The sequence below is a fragment of the Acomys russatus genome, chromosome 26, assembly GCF_903995435.1.
Source record: "Acomys russatus chromosome 26, mAcoRus1.1, whole genome shotgun sequence".
Classification (NCBI taxonomy): Eukaryota; Metazoa; Chordata; class Mammalia; order Rodentia; family Muridae; genus Acomys; species Acomys russatus.
This window is the reverse complement of record NC_067162.1, coordinates 41,821,749-41,840,487: the sequence shown is the minus strand read 5'-3', so window position 1 is coordinate 41,840,487 and position 18,739 is coordinate 41,821,749. Positions and strand designations below refer to the sequence as shown.

Below are 18,739 nucleotides of genomic sequence, written 5' to 3'. Positions count from 1 at the left end.
GATCAGGCTGGCATTCAGCCAGCGCGTTCGGACCCACCATAGCTGGCACACCGTGGTGGCGGTGGCCTCTGGTATAGCCCACGGCAGTGACACCATACCTTGCAGAAGAATTCGCAGAGATCTGGCGGTGGGTGGTTGTTTTCCAGAAGAGGTGCAATTGCCTATGAGAAAACGAACAGCTGTCAGTCAGCGGACCCGGTGGAGGTGGGGGTGGGGTGTGGCCTGCAGAAGAGAGCCACTCGAAATAAAGGGAAAGCATCCTTCTACCCTCCGTTGGGTACAACTCCCTTTTTTAATATGCAGACCAGGGCTCTAGAGAGCAGGAAAGCTCCAGGCTAGACCCACAGAGACATATCTAACTTTAGAGGCTTCATATCTAGCTTGCATCCACATTGGCTTCAAGCCCATGACTTCTGACTAAGCGCCAGGGGATCCTACTCCGGGGGAACACAATGCCATTTGCGTCAAGAGATCTGAGCACCTTCTGTGTTCCTAGCACCATGAGGAGCTGGGCTCCTGGCAGCAACTAAAGGATGAGCACACAGGCTGGGCAGAGTCCTGGGTGAGATTCTGGTCTTGCCCCTTCCTGGTAACAAGACCTCTCAGGAGTGAGTGACTTTGTCTGAAATGATCCTTGAACCCGCTCTCTGAAAAGTAGTGGCCCAAAAAGTCTCTGCAAGTGTTCCAATGTGCGGTCATCAGAGGGGCATTCCTTAACCAACAGGTTGATGGTGCTTTGTGGGGTGCCAGTCCTGTGCACTTCAGAAGGCCCAGCACACCTGTGGCCTCGCCTTGCTAAATGCCAGCAGGAGGCCCCATTCACAACCCAGTTCACAATAAGGAATGGTGGGGTACACCCACACCCCCATTCTTGAGCAACTGCTTAGCAAGTCTCCTTAGGGTCTTCTGTGCAACACTAAGGCCTTGCTGGTTCTAGGTGCATTGTGGAAAAGACTGTATAGAAGTGATAAGCCAGGTCCAGGAGTCATCCCTGCTGCTTGGGAGGCCGAGGCCGAGGTATTGGAGGGTTGGCCTGTTTTCCAGAGTGAGCTCAAGGACACTTTGGTCTGGGTAGCGTATGGAGACCTTATGATTACAACAACAACAAAAGAAAGTGCTGAGATGTAACATAGTGATGGGTGTTTGCCCAGTCTCTGTGAGACCCTGGTTTCAATGCCAAGTACCAGAGAGGAGGGTGGGTAAGGGACAAAGAGATGGAGACTGCTGGTGACTAGTTACTCAGGCAGGCAGCCCTCTGAGATGAAGTCATTTCAACAGAGTGGCAGTTGCCACCACTTAAGGCAACAGGCAGAGCTGTGCTCAGGCCTCGTCTGCTTTGTCTAGTTCTAGACTGGTCAGCATGACGGCCACCAGCTGCAGGTGACTCCTTCAATCAACTGACACAAAAACCAATGCTTTTTTTTTTTGGAGGGGGGGAGGAACAAAAACAAGATATAATCTTGTCTTCTGGTTCCACTTCTGTGGCTGGGCAGTCCCAAGGAACTCAGGCCAGGGCTTCCCAGCCTAGTGCAGGGCAAGCCCCTACCCCTCACTATCCTACCCTGGTATGAACAATTGCCATGCATATGACAAAAAGACAGCATTCGCAATGGTGGTCCTCAGTGCCCTGTGCTGGCCTGTGTGATTTGTCTACATGCAGGGAGTTTGTACTGATCCACTGAGAATGGGAGACCAAGTTCAGAGAAGCTGTGAGGGCATCAGCCCAGGGTGAGCAGCCGGCGAGCAGCAGAGCCAGGACTGGGAGCCCCTTTGGTGACCTCATATTTGAGTTATCGTTCTTCTAGGCATAGATGGTTCCAGACTTCACATTACCAAAGAATAAAACAAGAGTTTAGGGACCATGACAGGGGCAATGAGGACAGTATAATATGGAAGACAGAGGTAGGTCTCCCTGTGACCTATCAGCAGGGCCACTGCCTTGGGTATCTGCTGTTCTTTCCCCTGCATCCTGGAAGCAGATCATGCCCAACTCTCCACTCCGAGGCCAGGCGACCCAGCATGGCCCTGCTTGTTAAACAAAGACAGGCTTCAGGCCACAGGGCAGCAACAGGATGGGAGGCCCCTTCTATGCTCATGAGGCACTTCCCATGCTCTGTCCGGGTACCACTGCAGGGCAGGGGTGTGGTCCTCTTGGGTTGGGTCCCTCTAGTCCCTTCCGACCAGGCCTCCTTCCTAATGGATGTGAATTACAGTCTGGAATGGGAGAGTTAGTTTAGTAGCAGCTGTCAATTGCCACACCCGAGTCATTTCTCTCATCTGATCCTTAGGCCCACTGGTATAGATAAAGAGACGCTGGTCCCTAAAGTGATGACTGTATTTAAATATATTGATATCAACCCAGTGAGCTCCTATTTTGTTTTTGTTTGTGTGTGTGTGTGTGTGTGTGTGTGGACTCTTTCTAGAAGCCAGGCTCTTCACTTGGCACGTTAGGTATGATGGCTCGGAGAATCCTGAGCAGCCGATGAGAAAGGCACTAACTTGGCGTTTGACAGGGTCTGGAGCCCCAAAGCCACTGGACTGGAAGGACTATACAAATAACAAGCATGTCCAGCCTGCAGCTCACCATGGCTCACCATGAGTGCAACTCACAAAATCGTGAACTTAAAAAACATTACGGGAGCTGCTGAGACACTTGGAGGGCTAAGCTGTGCAAGCTTGGTGACCTGAGTTTGGCTCTATCGGGTTAGCTGCTGATCTCCACACACACCATGGCACACGTGCTCCCCTTACCCGTACGCCATGCACACACGTAGCAAGCAAATACATTTAAAACGTTAGAGGTTTTTTTGGTAATTATTTTGGTAACAAAGCATGGCTCCCGAGCACAAACTTTGCAGGTGACACTGTTGTGCCACAGATGTCAAAAAGGTTATCTTTATAAATTACATCTCGCGGGCGTGAACTGGCCCTAAGGGGTACCTGGTACGTATAATTCAAGATACTTCTGTCCCAAAGGCTGCTTGGGTATAAAAACCAGAGAGGAAGGATGTCACACTCTGACAGTGCCCGGGGACTTGCCTGCTGCAGATGACACTACGCGGAGAGAGAAGCACTTGAGCAAGAAATTCACACAAAGACCTGGAAGGATCTCCAGGCTACACTGACAGGTGGGGTGACAGATGTGGAACATGCCCTTGTCACACTGCTCTTGAGAAGAAGACGACCCATGCCAGAAGCTCTTATTGCAAGGAAACAGTCTCTGAAGATGGGAACGGGAGATGGCCAGACCATCTCTCCCTCCTTTTTTTCAGTTCTAAGGACAGAAAATCCAGGTTTTACCCACATTAGTGGGAGGCAATGCTCTACGACCAAGCCACATCCCCAACCCCTCACTGGGGGATTCTACGCAGGGAATCTCTCACTGAGCCAACCTCGAAGCCCCTTTCTGACTTCTAGGAAAGGACTCGTTGAGTGAGCTGGGGCTGGCCTTGAACTCATTCTGTAGCCCAGGCAGGGTTTGCAGTTGAGATCCCTCTGCCTCACTCTCCTAAGTACCTAAGAAAATACACTGCTCTAGTAGGCTTGGCCCAAAGGCAACTGGTCAACAGGCACAGTGAAATACCAGCAAGAGCAAAGCTAAGTCAGACCTCTATTTGCGTGCTCCTCAACTGTGCATTTCAGCAATCCTGGCCCGAAACTATTTGGAGGAAAGCAAAACAAAATTGTGCCTGGACAGAAAGTAGAGACATGTCCTGCCATTGCTCCTGAGGCACTACCATGTGACAGCTCTACAATGCAGAGATGGGTTAACACAGGAGGATGTGCAGAGGCCACGTGCCAATGCACCGTATCTCCCACCAGAGACTTGAGGAATCTGACACCCTCGGGGCGGGGGGCGAGGGCTCCTCAAGTCACCCACAGGTGCTAGGGGGGACAAATTTTTTTTAACCACCTTGAACATTTTTCCCCTCTCTGGTTTTGTTTGTTTGCGCTTGCCAGCTAGGCGCCCCAGATACCAGACATCGCCTTTATGTGTATGAATATGCACCACGTGAGTGCCTGGAGTTAGGGACTTGCTCATCATCATGGGTCCTCGGCAAGAGTACCAAGTGCTCTTAGCTGCTGAATCATCTCTCCAGCCCAAGGACAACTGCTCTCAACGACACTACAATTTCTTCATGTGGACTGAAGAGATGGCTTGGCCATTTTTAAGAGCACTGGCTGCTTTTGCAGAGGACTGGGTGCAGTTCCCAGCACCACCATGGTAACTCACAACCATCTCTATCTCCAGTTCTAGAGGACCCAATGGGCTCTTCTGACTTCCATGGGCACTTCCGACACACGGCATGCAAGCAAAATACTGCCCATATAAAACAATAATTAAAAAACAAAACAAAACAAAACTGAAGTTCGAGTTAATTGTCATAGCCAGGTCTAGACTCTCTCTGAGCGTGAACCCGTGTTAGCATTAAGTCTGCTTTCTCTATCATCGTGGGAAGTGGTGTCTGTGCCAGCCCATGCGCCTCTGCTGATACCCAAGTGGTACCCACTGATGGTTTCTACAGCTCAGGGATCTGGCTGGTGGAATGAGGAAAGCTAACCTAAGTTCCAGTGGGGAAGTAGGTACACAGAGAATAACCAAGCGCTGCTACAGGGGACTGACTGTCAGTAGGTCAACTACAAGGACGAACTTCAGCCTAGAGGGAAGCTCCTGGACACATGGTAAGCCTGCGCTGCCTTAATGATGGTGGCTGTGGCAGTGAGCGGATACGTGGGTCTATGTGGGGGAAGGCGGGAGGGGCGGGGAGGACTAGAGCCAGGGGTAGGGGAAGGGGTAAGAATGGGCCTTAATGTGGCCACTTTTGCCAGATTCCTCAGAACAAACTTCTCCCCGAGGCTCCTACGAATGCCAAAACCTCTTCCTTTCTCTAGGCCCTCCTACACAACCTCCTTTGTAGCACTCACTCAGATTGGCACTGACACAATGGGTCTCATCGCTGTTTTGGTGCACACTGGCCCATTCTCTGACTGCCTTTTCCTGTAGTGACACTCTCACACCCTTTAGGACAACCTGGTCCTGGAAGCATCCCTGCTGTCATTTTCTCTTAGCACCCCTCCTGATGACAGAGGAGACCAGCTGCCTCGCCTCTATGCTCCTCTACCACCCAGAACTGGCCCTGCCCTTGACATGAGGCATGCTTTGATCATTACCGATCCCCTGGGGCCTTGGGAGCCACAAAACAAGTCCCAGGGCCAGCCTCTGGTGCTGGGGTCAGGCACACTCATTCTCACGGCCATTGAAGATTTGCTACACAAAAGCTGAGTCATTGATAGGACACACGGAGATGGTGCTGGAAGGTGAGCGCAGGCGCCTGGGTTGGCTTACCTGTTCTATCAAGAGCAGTCAAAGGCAGCTATGGCAGGTGCGCCAGCCGGGCACCAGGTGCCAGACTAAGGCAGGAAGTGCTCCTGACCCCACTGAGCTATGAAAGGCCCGAGGTGCACCTCCTGGTGTGCGCACAGGAGCCTGGCTTGCCTGGATGAAGCCAAGGGGTGCCAGGCCTGGCATGTTACTCCCAAAGCCACAGCCCCTAGAGTGAGAATTTTCGTTTCTTTAAACACACAGAAGAACTCTAAGAATATGTTTTGGTCTTAATCCCAAATGTGGGGCTATGGGACTGCTTTGCAGCAGCTGGCTATGATTTGCCTCATGCTCTGGCAGGGGTATGATTCTGCCAAGCTGCAGGTAAGTTTCTAAGGTTGTGTGCCGTTTGGAATTCTAGGAACTTTTCAGAGGGAATATAAACGCTATATTTGTTTGGTTGCGGGTCTGTTAAGCAGTTGTCCTCAAAGAAGGAACAAGAAGAAAGAAAAAAAAAATCCTGATGGCAAAGATCAAACTTGCCCCCAAGGAACTTGACGCCCCTAATCAGCAGGGAGTAGTCTAAGATAACGCTGCCCCGTTTCCTACCCCTGACTTTATTCAGGGAGCTCTTTCCTTTCCTCTCTGTCCTTTTTTTCCCTCTCATATCTAGTGTGAGGGGGTAGAAAGGGAAGAAGAAAAGGGGTAGAGAAAGGTGGGACATAGAAGTACCCATGAAGTAGCTACGGCCGGCTACAGCCCCTCCTCACAAGCTCACTCTGTTCTTTCTAGAACAGTGTCCTGCTTCCCAGCTTCCCACTCTATACTCTATACTCTAGCTTTGTCGAAGCTCCCACAGTACGCCACGTTGCTTTAACCTCTGCGCCTTTGAATAAACTGTTTGCTCTTCGCAGGATGCCTTTACTCATCTGGCAAACTCCTATTGATGCTTCAAAGCCCAGCTCAGATGTCACTGCCCCCGAAAACTCTCTGGCCCTTTCTCCCAGGATTCTGTCACTCCCCTCCCCACTCTATATATCTCTATTTTTCAGAGACTGCATTTGTGTTCCTACAACAAATGAACTCAATGGCAGCATGGCGGTTATTCTACCATTTGTGGACTGAGGTTAACAGAGCCGGACCTGCCATGTCATCGGTGCAATCCATGTCTCTCTTTTCCATTACAGTGTCTCAGAGCTTAAAATTGCCCAGAAAAACAGTTTAGATCCAAGGGTGCTTAGAACAGTGCTGAGTTCTGAGAAAGATTATCTTCCCGTATGTACCAGAAAGGTATAATCCTGGTTTTAGTTAATTAGGCAACATATCTGGGTCAAGAAAGAGTGGGTTTTCCTGGCCAGTAACAGGGTGATAGCTGTGAGTAAGTGAAGTGGAGACTCGGGAACAAGAGGGCGACAGAGACCCCACCCAAAAAGTGGCCACCATGGCCACTTCCAGTCAGCTGGGCTCTGCATGTTGTGCTTTGCGAGGGTGGGGATGGGAGGGGGGCAGGCCACTTACCACAATGATGTTCTCATGCTCCTGAGTGGTCAGGTTTGTGTTCTAAAGGCCGAGGCGGGAGAAGAAAGGAAAACACGATTAACAAAACTGGGCGTTTAATCGCAAGGCTCCACAGCACTGCAAAATGTTTTCAGTGTCGCCAATCCTTACTCCCAAGGGACACGCTGATACGTCAATTCACGCAATACGTCAGGCCAACTCTGGGCACATCCTAGTTATCTTTAACTGTCAGCTTAACACAGCCCCACACTGGCTTGCGGGCACGTCTCGATTCGACTGTTGATTGATGTCGGAGGGCACAGCCCACTGTGGGCGGCACCACGCCTTACACACAGCTGGTCCCGACCTGTACAAGGGAGCTAGCTGAACCTGAGACTGAGCAAGGCAGCAAGCAGAGTTCCTCCATGGTTTCTGCTTCAAGCTCTCGAGCTACTGCCCTGACTTCCCTCAGTGACTGAGCGTGGCCTGGAAAGCTGAAATAAACTCTTTCATTTCCTAAGTTACTATTTGGCCAGGGTGTTTTTTTTTTTTAATCACAGCAACAGAATGGAACCCTGAACGGGGAGAGTAAAGGGGGACCTGAGCTCCCCACCCACGTCTCAGAGCTCTGAGGCCTGGGGGTGAGTCATGTCTTGCTGAGACTCAGTTACTACTTTGGCAAATGGAGGTTCTGATACCGGCATCTCATGGGATTGCAGTCCGAGGATGCAGACTGTTAGGACAACGCTCCTTGGAGCCAAGAGGGCAGGCTCACAGAACAGAAGAAATCAGGCCCTCTGTGAGTCTCCACCCCGTGCTAGGTAAACCTTTTATTTTAGATCGATATGGTTCCCCCCCCCCCCCCCCCAGTCGTTCTCTAAGTAGGCTCCCAGGGAACACTGGTGCACCATGAGTGCCCTCAGGATGTTCCAGCTAGATACACATTTGAGCGATGGACGCCTCAGACAGAACTAGGTTAATAAACTCGTTTTGTTTTGCTTCCTTCTCGATCTGGAATCTGTTAAACTGACTGTATTATTGCCCTCCCGTGAGTATGAAGAAATGGTAAGAATCATGAGGAAATTCAAAGTACTTGCTGGTCTTGTTCTCCCCCCCTCCCCCGCTCTCTCACGTGGTTCTTCGAGACAGGGTTTCACTGTGTAGCTTTGACTATCCTGAACTCCCTTTGTAGATCAGGCTGGTCTTGAACTCACAGTGAATCACCTGCCTCTGCCTCCTGAGTGCTGGGGTTGGTTACAGGCGTGGGCCACCACGCTCAGCTCAGTCTGCTGTCTCTTCTGGTGGATACAGGCCGGCAACTGGTGTCTACCTGCATTTCCTAACAGCCACATTTGTAGCTCAGAGCAACCCCTGATTTGATCAGAATTGGCGTGAGGCAGGGTCCTTGCCCTGTACCACAGCAATAGATGGATGGGGAGTAGGAGCATCTAGCAGGCCTGCACCTGCTGAGGCCAAAGGGCAGGTACCGGGCTGGACATCTGCCTCTGCCCCAGCAATCTGGGGTAACACAGAAGTCTGAGACAAAGACAAGTGTCTCAGTACCAAGCAGGGGCCGGGCCGCCCACCATCTTGAGGGCTCAGTACAAGCAGAGGGTGTTTCTCTGACGGTAATATCTTTTTCCTTCTGTGAAGTCTGTTTCTAGTGGACTATTAAAAACCACTAGTCACAGTGAGTCACGACAGATGAAAGCCCAGCTCTGCTCTTCCTTACAGCAGCAAGCAGTTCCTGGAGCCTCAAACAATGATCTGGGGCCGCTAATTCTGTTTCCTTTTCACTTTGAAAACGTTCTCTGTTACATTTGTTTATTTGTCTGTTTGGTTGGGGCGTTGGGTATGTACCCATGTTGCCATGGCAACGAGTAAGGTGGAGGTCAGAGGACAACTTGTAGGAGTTGGTTCTCTCTCTGCCCTGTAGTCTGGGGATTTAACTTAGATCGCCAGGTTTGGCCAACAAAAGCCTTCATCCCTCTGCGCTGCATCCCCAGCTCCTGCTTTGTGATGTCAGGGTTGTTCTGACCACCTGCTGATTGATGGTTTACTTGGAACTTATCACAGGGCAGCCACTGACCTGATGCACAAGGGGGGACCGGTGTGGGAGTGGGGACCTGTACCTCTGACTGTTCCAAAGTCCAAAGCTTTATCTACACAGGGCTATAGCATTCAACCCCGAGGCAGTTCCCTATGCTTGGTTGTGCGGGTACCCATTCACTCTCTGAGAAGCCCCAGTTGTGGACAACCTGTTTGCTGGACAGGGAGACTTCTCCCTTACATAGTTTTTTGTTGGTTTGGGGTTTTTTTTTTTTTAAGAACTATTTATTTTATGTGTATCAGTGTTTCACCTGCATGCGTATGTATATCTGTGTACAACATGCATGCTCTGTACCCATACAGTTGTAAGCTGCCACGTACGGAGTAGGAATTGAACCTGGGTCCTCTGCAAGAACAGCAAGTGCTCTTTACCACGGAGGCATCCTGAGCCATCTCTCTAGGCCATCATTTGTTTGATTTTTTTTTTTTTTTTTTTTTAATTAGGATCTCATGTAGCTCAGACTGGCCTGGAACTCCCTGCATCACCAAGGCTGACACTGAATTCTCGCACTTGGGCCACCCCCTCTCTCAGGTGCTGGGATTACAGGCATGTCCCACTTCACCCAGCTCTTACATGGGTCTGTCTCTCTAATCTAGGCTTAGGAAACATTGGTGTATCAGAATGTGAGCCTGGGTACCGGCTGACCTGGGGGTGGTCCCTAGCCATCTGTGTAGCTCAGTGCCCTCTTGGTAAGCTACTGATTGCTTATGATGGCTGGCTGAGCGTGACAATTTGACAGGATGTAGAGTCACCATGGGGATAAAAATCTGGACGTGTGTGAGAGAGTTTCTAAATGTGGGTTAATTGAGGTAAGAAGACGCACCCTAAACGGGCAGCACCATCTCTGGGCTGGGGTGCTGGACTGAATGAAAAGGAAAAAATGAGCAGAGCAACTGGCATCCACCTTTCTTTGCTTCCTGACAGTGGATGCAATGCGACCAGCTGCCTCTGGTCCCCGCCATGACATGACGAACTGTGAGCCAAAAGGAACCCTTCCTTAAGCTACTTTTGTTGAATCAACTGTAAAAATCACTAATATGAGATTGGAAGTGCTGGTCATTCCTCTGGTTTGTTTGTTTGTTGTTTTCATTTTGTTTTTCAAGACAGAGTTTCTCTGTGTAGCCCTGGCTGTTCTGGAACTCATTCTGTAGACCAGACTGGCCTTGAACTCAGAGATCCACCTGCCTCTGTCTCTCAAGTGCTGGGATTAAAGACACGCGCCACCACACCTGGCCAAGCCTCTGGTTTTAACTTGCTTTGCAGGGTCCTTAGGAGAATGCAACAATTCTAAAAGCCTTGTCCTGTACAGTGACTGATCTGGACTACATAACCATAAATGGTGAGTTGTTGTTCAAGGATGTGCTAAGGTTAACAGGAATGGGTACTGAGTCACAGGGTGACAGTCTCAGCTTCGTCCCTCACTGAGACACGAGTTCTTTATGGGCTGGATACATTGACTTGAACGGCTGACACATGAGGGACCCCCATAAATGGAAGTATCTTTTTAAATTTTCTTTCTTTAAATATCTCCCATCCAAGCTGACTTTCAGATCCTTTATTTAAAGCTCCAGATTTAGTGAGAAGGCCAAGAGGATAGGGTCCTGGGGACAGCCCAGAGTGCTGGAACTGAAGGGCTGAGCAACGTTACCTCCAGATGCAAGAGTCAGGTGGCCCTGAAGGAAAGGTTCTAGGGCAGTATGGACTTGCCTTTGGTGTGCCTGGACTGTTCCTTTATGAGTGAGGATGGCACAGTCCCTTATTAGGTGGCATAGATACAAAAAGAGATGCTGTGTATGTGGCCAGCCGCCTCAGGTCCCTGCTATGACTTGCCCACCGTGACCGCACCTTCTGACCGTGAGTCAATACCAACACTTCCTTGAGTTGCTTTTTGTCCAATCAACAGTTAAAATCACTAATACCAGACTGGAAAGCTATCTGCCTGCCTTCTGAAGGGAGGATGAGCCTCCTTATCCACCACCCACCCCCCCTCCGCGAGTAAGAAGCTTGAACTAAGGGCTGGACACTGGGCAAGAGGCCCCGAGATTTGGAGATTTGGAACCTTGCATGCTTCACACCAGCGCGTGGCCCTCTACAGAAGGAAGCTCTCTCCCACCTGTGTGCCCACCCCACTCATCTGTCTGCCGCCACCACCACTTTCTACCTCACCCAGCTCTTCCAAGGAAAGGGACCCTTAACATTCTGCATCAAAGAAGACCTGAGTCCCCTGGGCTGTAGGGTGGTGGCCAGCCTAGGACAGTCGAGAAAGGAGGATGGAGTACACGGGAGCTTGAAGGGAACACGCACAAGAGTGAGGTGAGACACAGGGAATGAAACTCTCTGGAGAGACGGACGGAGGCATCACTCGGGTGGTGACTGTGACTATTTTAAATAGGGAGTCAGCAACCCCAGCATCCCCAGGGGGACAGGCAGGCACATAAATGAGAGTAGCGTGGCTATTTTCAGGGTGCAAGAAACAGCGCTGAGGGCAGTGCACAGATCCCAGTGGGTTGTAGTGAAGTTTTGCGACTCAACTTTCCCCCGCCTCCCCTGACTCACTTGGGCCTGACTGACGATGCTGATGCTTCCTCATTACTGCTGCAGCCCCTGATGGAAGATGGGCTGTATGGGAGGGCAGGGGACCGGTGTTATTGCTGTCACCATTCTTGGCAGCTGGCACACGCTCTAGCACAGCACTGCCTGGCAAAGTGGATGGTGATGGCCTGCCCAGGACAGGATGCTAAATAACAGTAGCTGCCCAACGGAGCCAGATTTTTCCGTCTTTAAAGAGAACCTGGAAACGGCCATTGTGCTGAGGTCCGGATTACTTGTTTTTACTTTTTTTTTTTTTTTTGCCTTGTTTTATTGTTTGACAATATATATATATATATATAATAAACTATTTCCTGCCGCCACCTGCATTATGCATGCAAAGTCTGCTTTTTAAACCTTGAGCGAGGCGAACTACGCCTGTGAACAGCTGGGGGTTTGTGGGACAGAAAGCTAGCAAGGGCTGAACAAAAAAACCAGAACCAGACACTGCCCCAGCTGGACAGAGCAGGATAGAAGGTTTCATCTAGAGCAGTGGTTCTCAACCTGTGAGTTACGACCTCTGGGGTGGGGTGGTGGTCATCAAACAACCCTTTCACAGGGGGTCACCTAAGACCACTGGAAAACAGGTATTTACATTACAATCCATAACAGCAGCAAAAATTAGTTATGAAATAGCACGTGACCCTGGGAAGCTGCAGTGACCACTATCAGAGCCGCCATCCGAGTCCTGGGTCTGACCTAAGGCTTAGCAGAGGTGACTGTCCCCTATACCTCTAGACCAGTCGGAGGCAACTGGAACCAGCAAGCCTTCAATGGCTTGGTGGGAGATACTGGCTTCCTTAATAAGAACAGAGGGGTGGCACACCATAGGTAGATCTCTCCTGCTCACTCAGATGGGGCTGGGAACAAGATGGAGGTGAAAACAGACAACTCAGAGAGGAGAAGAGGCCACATCAAGCTGGGGGTGCATCTTACCTCCGAGAGTAGTTTTGAGACGATTTCCAGTGGGGCCTGGTTGATGGAATCGTCCTGCAGTGGGGACGTGAGGGCCATGTCCACTAGTGTCCGGATCTCCTTCAAGACCACCTCCCAGCGGCTCGGATTACTCAGGACTTTCTTGTATTTGTAAATCTTTTTCTGGGTGGAAAGAAAGAGAAAAACGGGGATATATATCACCGATTTAGCCAACAACTCAAGCAAGATAACCAAAGAGCCTCCCTGGTGGGGGCGGGGTAAAAAAGGCCCCGGCAAGTTGTCAACCTGTACTGAGCTCTCCCCGAAAGGAAATGGATTCACAAAGAAAGAAACAGGCTCCATCCAAGGTCAAGGGTGCGTCTGCAGACGCTCCGAACGCTGGAACAGCAGTTTCCCACCCTGTTCCCAGTGACACATAAAAAGTAACTGGGAGACTGCACTCTAGATGGAGTCTTTTGCCAAACTCCCCAAGACGCCAAGCACAGTTAAGAGTGGGAATGTTCCAGGCCCACAGAAGGCTTTCTATAAGCCAAGTTTCTGCCTCTGCAGATCCTATAAGGTCTTTTGGCAAGTGGCATTCCGACAAAGAAGAGGATGACGGTCAGGATGAAGGCCAAGACTCAGCTGTAGCCAGGTGGGGACCAAGCCCAGGCTGGCCCGCGGAAGCTAGGCTAGGAAGGCAGGGACATGCTCACCTCGCTCAGCGCAGCCTCCAAACCCGAATGGAGGGCAGGGCTTCGGCCTCCTGGATTTGAGGCGCCCGTTAGTTCCGCCTCTCTGACATCATGGAAACAAAGGCCTTGGAGGGCAGAGGTCCAAGCCAAGTGCTCCCTTCCCGTCTCTGTCTCTGTGGCTGCCTGTCTGGCCCTGCACCGCCCCGGCTTGCTGGATTCTCAACAGTATGAGCTTCTTCACTTAGTGCTAAACCCCTTGCTCCTAGGGAAAGCCTGATCTTAAAGTCACCGCACCCCCGTGCCAGCAACCAGCTACGGTGACATGCCACAACCTCTGAGGCAAAGACTTAAGGAAGGGGACTGGCCCTCGCTGATAACCCAGGCTCAAACTGACTGCCACAGTGGTCTTCCTGTGCCATTTCTGAATTAAGAACTACAAACTGTAAGTCTCAGGACCTGAGCTGAAGAGGTATTTGGAAGGTACATCTTAAGTCCAACTGGATAGGGGTGGAGCCAGGGTGAAAATGATTCCCTTTAGAGATTATTTCACCTTTAGGGTCCCTGGGCCCCACATTAGGTTGGAGAGATTCATGCTAGGCTCAGTGGGAACCCACATCAATCCTGGGTCCACATTAGTTCAATGCCCTCTATGAAGTTACCCCCCAAAAATCACAACCCAGAGAGAACCACCAACATGAATAAAGCTCACTTAATATGTTTCTTTCAAACACCCATCACCCACAAGGACACGAATGGTATCCCCCATCTTTTCTCATGCCTTCTCCCTTCCCGATGATTCTCTGCCACCAATGGCACCACACACATGTAAACGTATGTCAATAAGGTGGGTTTTGTTGCTGTTGTTATTGAGGTAGAATGTCAAACAACCTAGCTCTGTAGTCCAGGTTATCTCTCTCACTATTTCTTTTTTTTTTTTTTTTTTTTTTTCTCTCACTATTTCTTTTCCCTTTTTTCACTCAAGTTCTTTCATCTGCCTACCTGCCTCATCACTCCCTCTCCTCCCACCTCCATGCCTCGTGGCTCTGTGCTGGAGCCCTGGGACCTCCACCCCGCCTGCCCCTCGGAGGCTCACACTGGCTTCATTCAACACAGGGAGAGGAAGAGAACCAGAAACGACTGCAGACTTCCGCGTTCTGAGGATGGAGGAGGCACAGCAAGTGCTGCCAGAGCAGAGCACCCTAGTGAGGAGCAAATCGGCTGTGTGCTGATGAAGACGGTGACCATGAGTATGTCCCTAACTCCGTTATTTTAATGACAAAACACACCCAGGTCTAAACAGGCTTCTCTGGACCTGTCACTGGTGTTTTCCTGGCTGATCCTCCCTTGAATGCTAGGAAGCTGGGATTTCAATGTATTCTAGGGAACCACGTCCTTGCCAAAAGACCATCAAATAACAACAACAACATTTATTATAATAATATTATAATACATTATTGTATATTATATTTTATAACAACAACAACAATAATAATAATAATGATAATAATAAATAAAATAAATTTCACCACACGATGAGGATCACCAGGACAATCTATCCCTCAGGTCATCCCACAGTGGGATCAACTCATGCATAGTGGAAGCTCCCATAACTATTTTGCTGGCCAGCTGCAAGCTATTATGCTTGAAAGAATTATTTCTATAAAGATGATGTGCACTCATTTTTTTAAAAAAATTGAAACCATACCAAAAGACACAAAGAGGAGAAAGGGGTGGGGGGAGACTAAAAAATTCTACAATCCAGAAATAGCCATCATTAAAATATGTTGGCAAGAATGGTCCTGGCCACCCCTCATGTAAACTGGGCAAAACATGGTTGGCTGAGGTGGTACATGCCTGTAATCCAAGCCTTCATCCGGGAGTAAGAGACCATGGGTCTGCTGTAAGATGGCTCAGCCAGTAAAATACCTGCTGGGCAAGCATGAAGACCTGAGTTCGGATCCCCAGCTCCCAAGTGAAACACTAAGCATGGTGGTACATGCTTATAATCCCAGCACTGAGGAGGCAGAGTGGAGCTTGCGGGGCAGCCTGGGCTAGCTGGGTCAGTGACCACCAGCCTTAGTAAGAGACCATGTCTCAAACACGTGGAAAGTGACTGAGAGAAGACTCTGACTTTCTCTTTGCTGGCACACATGCATGCAAGTTTGAAGCCATCATGGGCTACAGGGAGACCCTATTTCAAACAAGAACTCTGCAAAATATAACCAACCTATGAGGTGGGGTGGCCATGGACAGTTTTCAGAACAGATGCCACAGCGTACTGGTTCTCAATCTGCGGGTCAGGATCCCTTCGGGGGTTGAATGACCCTTTCTCAGGGGTCACATATCAGCCATCCTGAATATCAGATATATACATTATGACTCCTGATAGTGGCAAAGTTATAGTTATGAAGTAAGAATGAAATAATTCTATGAATGGGGTCGCCACAACATGAGGGCCTGTATTAAAGGGTGGCAGCATTAGGAAGGTTGGGAACCACTGTCACTGAGACACAGAAGAAGGGAGTCAGGACACGCAGGACGTATCTCCAATGCCTGAGCAAACTAGCCTCCGAGACCAATCCTAGCTTCCGTGCCCTGGCCTTGGTACTAAGGGAAAGGCCTTCCTTAGAGCCGAGGGATTACAGTTTGTTGTGTCATCAGGACACCCTCCTCAGAGAGTGCGCTCTGACGAGGCACCAAGGCTGTGACAAGGGTTAACATTCACTTAACATATGACAGAAGCAGGCACATCGCTAGCTAGATTCTGAACTGCTCGGTTCAGCTGTTAAGACCCTAGGAGCTGGAGTCTAGACCATCCTGGAAACCGACTCTCAGTCAAGGGACTGAGTTCAAATAGCGTAACGATTGGCGAAACGATGAAAGGAAACGTTGGCGTGGAGAGTGAGAAAGAGATGGGAATTGGCCGTCTGAAGGCAAGATGCGTCACCAACAGCTCTACTTGGGTCACCCAGGGAACTTCAGGTTAGGGCTCTCACTTCTGCTACATCTGCTCTGACCACTGGTCTGATCAAGAAATATGGCCGAACAAGGGCCATCATTGTTCCCACCAGTGTGCAAAAGACACGGGCTTTGTTAAAGTTGGACTAAGTGACCTTGAATGGATTATATCAGACCATCTACCCAGGGAAACAGATCGTGCCTATCTCTGTACATTTAAAAACAAAACAAAAAAAAAACCCTCCAAACTTTAAGACTTGGGGAGGCAGCCAATAAAGGTGGGGGGGGGGGGCGCAGCTTCTACCCTGATGGCATGGAAACCTGGCAACATCATCTATGTGGGCAGCAGAAAGTCAGTCCTACGAGGGGCTGCCAGACACAGGCAGACTCACCTGGAATGCAGGGCCATGGGTCCCCAGGCTCCCTTTATTGTATCTGACTAGAGCCCAAGCCAAGATGTTTTCAGGGCTACAGGCATTGGGGACACCACTTCATGGCGTCCATGGTGAGCATTCTGCAAAAGCAGGTGATGCTGGGAGTGGGACAGAGTGGCCACCACGATTCACATGACAGTCACATCCAGGAGGGGGGGTAACCAGCCTAAAGCCATTGCAGTCAGAAAGAGTCAAAATGGCACATGAGTCAAAACTGGCTGCAGAGCCTCTAAAGGTCTCTTTCCATGACGTCCCTCAGGACCAGTGGTGTCAAGGGGAGAGACAAGACGGGTCAGCTGAGGGACACTGAAGGCAGTGTCAATGAGGCTTGGTGGCAAGGTAAGATCCAGGAATAAACCCATGGCAAACATCAGGTGACTATTGGGTGACAAACATGAATGAGGCTGGCAGAAGTAACAGGTAGGTGGGCCATGAAGCTACAGACAGGGAGTAGAACATCCAAGGCTTTGGGTCCTTAACCACACCCCAGTCGACACGTTAGCATCATCCCAGGAACTCTTATGAGCTCAGCGGGAGATGAGTCATGGTGAGGCCCAGATGAGGCCACTTCTGGAATCCTAGCTCTCTGGAGGCCAACAGTCTTCCCACACAGCCTGCTCTGTCAGCAGCCATGAGTACTTCATGACCACTGTGTACCTATGAGCCACTAGAATCCTTGACCTGAGAGTGTGTGTGTGTGTGTGTGTGTGTGTGTGTATGAGAGAAGGGACAGGGGTCCTGAAACTGTCGAGGTTGGGCACACAACTGATGTTATAAGGCTTGGTACTGACTTAGTGTGTGGCTGGCAACATGCAGCCTGTGTTCGAACCCAGCTTTGGCTATTTGTCTACAATGACACCAAAACCTATGGGTTTTCTAAGAGTTATAAAATTCAAGGCAAACAGAATATGCAACAGAAATTGAGTGTGGCCCTCAAAGCTCTGGCTCATGAGTCAGGTCTCAGAATGAGTAGACACATGAAAAGATGCTCACACCTAGCCAGAGGAACACACCTGTCATGGCAGCATGGGGGGAGGTAGGACGACACAGGCAGGAGGAGCAAGAACTCAAGGTCATCCTTGGCTATAAGAGTTCAAATCCAGCCTGGACTACTTGAGACTGTACTTCATAACAAAACAAACAACAAAAAGCAAACAAACAAAAACGGGGGCGAGGGAGAAGAGATGCTAGCCATTACAAGCTTCAGGGGAAATACACATTACAATGGTACAGAGATACTATTTCATGTCCATTGGGATAGAAAAAACAGACAATACCAAGTGTTGGCAAGGATGTGGTCAAGGCAATCCTAGTGCACTGTCATTGGTAAATAAAAAATGTACAACCACTCACAAAACATTCAATAGCCCTCTGCCTCCTATCCTCCTGTGCTGGGGATCAAACCTAGGACCTTAAAGCTGGGTGCTGTGACGCATGCCTGTAACCCCAGCACTTGGGGAAGCAGAGGCAGACGGATCTCTGTGAGTTCAAAGCCAGCCTGGTCTACAGAGCAAGTCCAGGACAGCCAAGGCTACACAGAGAAACCTTGTCTACAAAAACAAAAGAAAAAAAAAAAAACAAAACAAAACCACAAAACAACACAAAACAAAAACCCCAAAACAAAACAAAAAACCCTAGGACCTCACATGTGTTCTTATCACTGAGCTAAGCCCCTGCCTGCTTGACGGTCTGAAGATGTTACGCATGCACTTGCCTCATGGCTCAGTAATTGTTTTTCAAAATTTGCCTCCTCCAAAAAAGAAAAGCCCTGCCCCACAGAGGCAAGCACATGAGTGTCCACAAGGCTGAACAAGATGTGGCAGAGCCACGTAATGGAAAGAAGAATGAACACATCCTACGACAGCCTGGGTCACTTCATGGCCACTGTGCCTTGTGACAAAAGTCAGACATAAGACACAAACTGTATGATTCCTTTTACACGAACCTTCTAAAAGAAAAGGTTCCCTTACAGACAGAAAGTGGACCAGCCAGTGCTGGGAGATCCACCCAGGGCATCTCTGGGGTGGTGGTGATGTTCTGAAAACAGATTAGGACACCATTTGGCCAAGTTTACTAAAATCATCCTACTGTATACTTACGACAGCTAAACTTAATGACATGTAACTTATGCCTCAAATAGGGGACACACACACACACACACACACACACACACACACACACACACACACACACACACACAGAGTCATTCTAGGAAGAC

At 49.7% G+C, this 18,739-nt stretch overlaps 1 protein-coding gene across 1 annotated transcript in view; it reads right to left on the bottom strand.

Moving 5' to 3' along the window:
* The window catches only part of Cmip (c-Maf inducing protein), a 198,037-nt gene that overhangs the window by 33,907 nt on the left and 145,391 nt on the right, over nucleotides 1-18,739 (bottom strand). The window contains exons 4-6 of the mRNA XM_051169014.1: nucleotides 12,456-12,617; nucleotides 6,842-6,883; nucleotides 99-161 (exon numbers count right to left, since the gene is read on the bottom strand). Coding sequence (XP_051024971.1) covers nucleotides 99-161; nucleotides 6,842-6,883; nucleotides 12,456-12,617 — 267 coding nt within the window. The remainder of the gene's footprint in view (nucleotides 1-98; nucleotides 162-6,841; nucleotides 6,884-12,455; nucleotides 12,618-18,739) is intronic.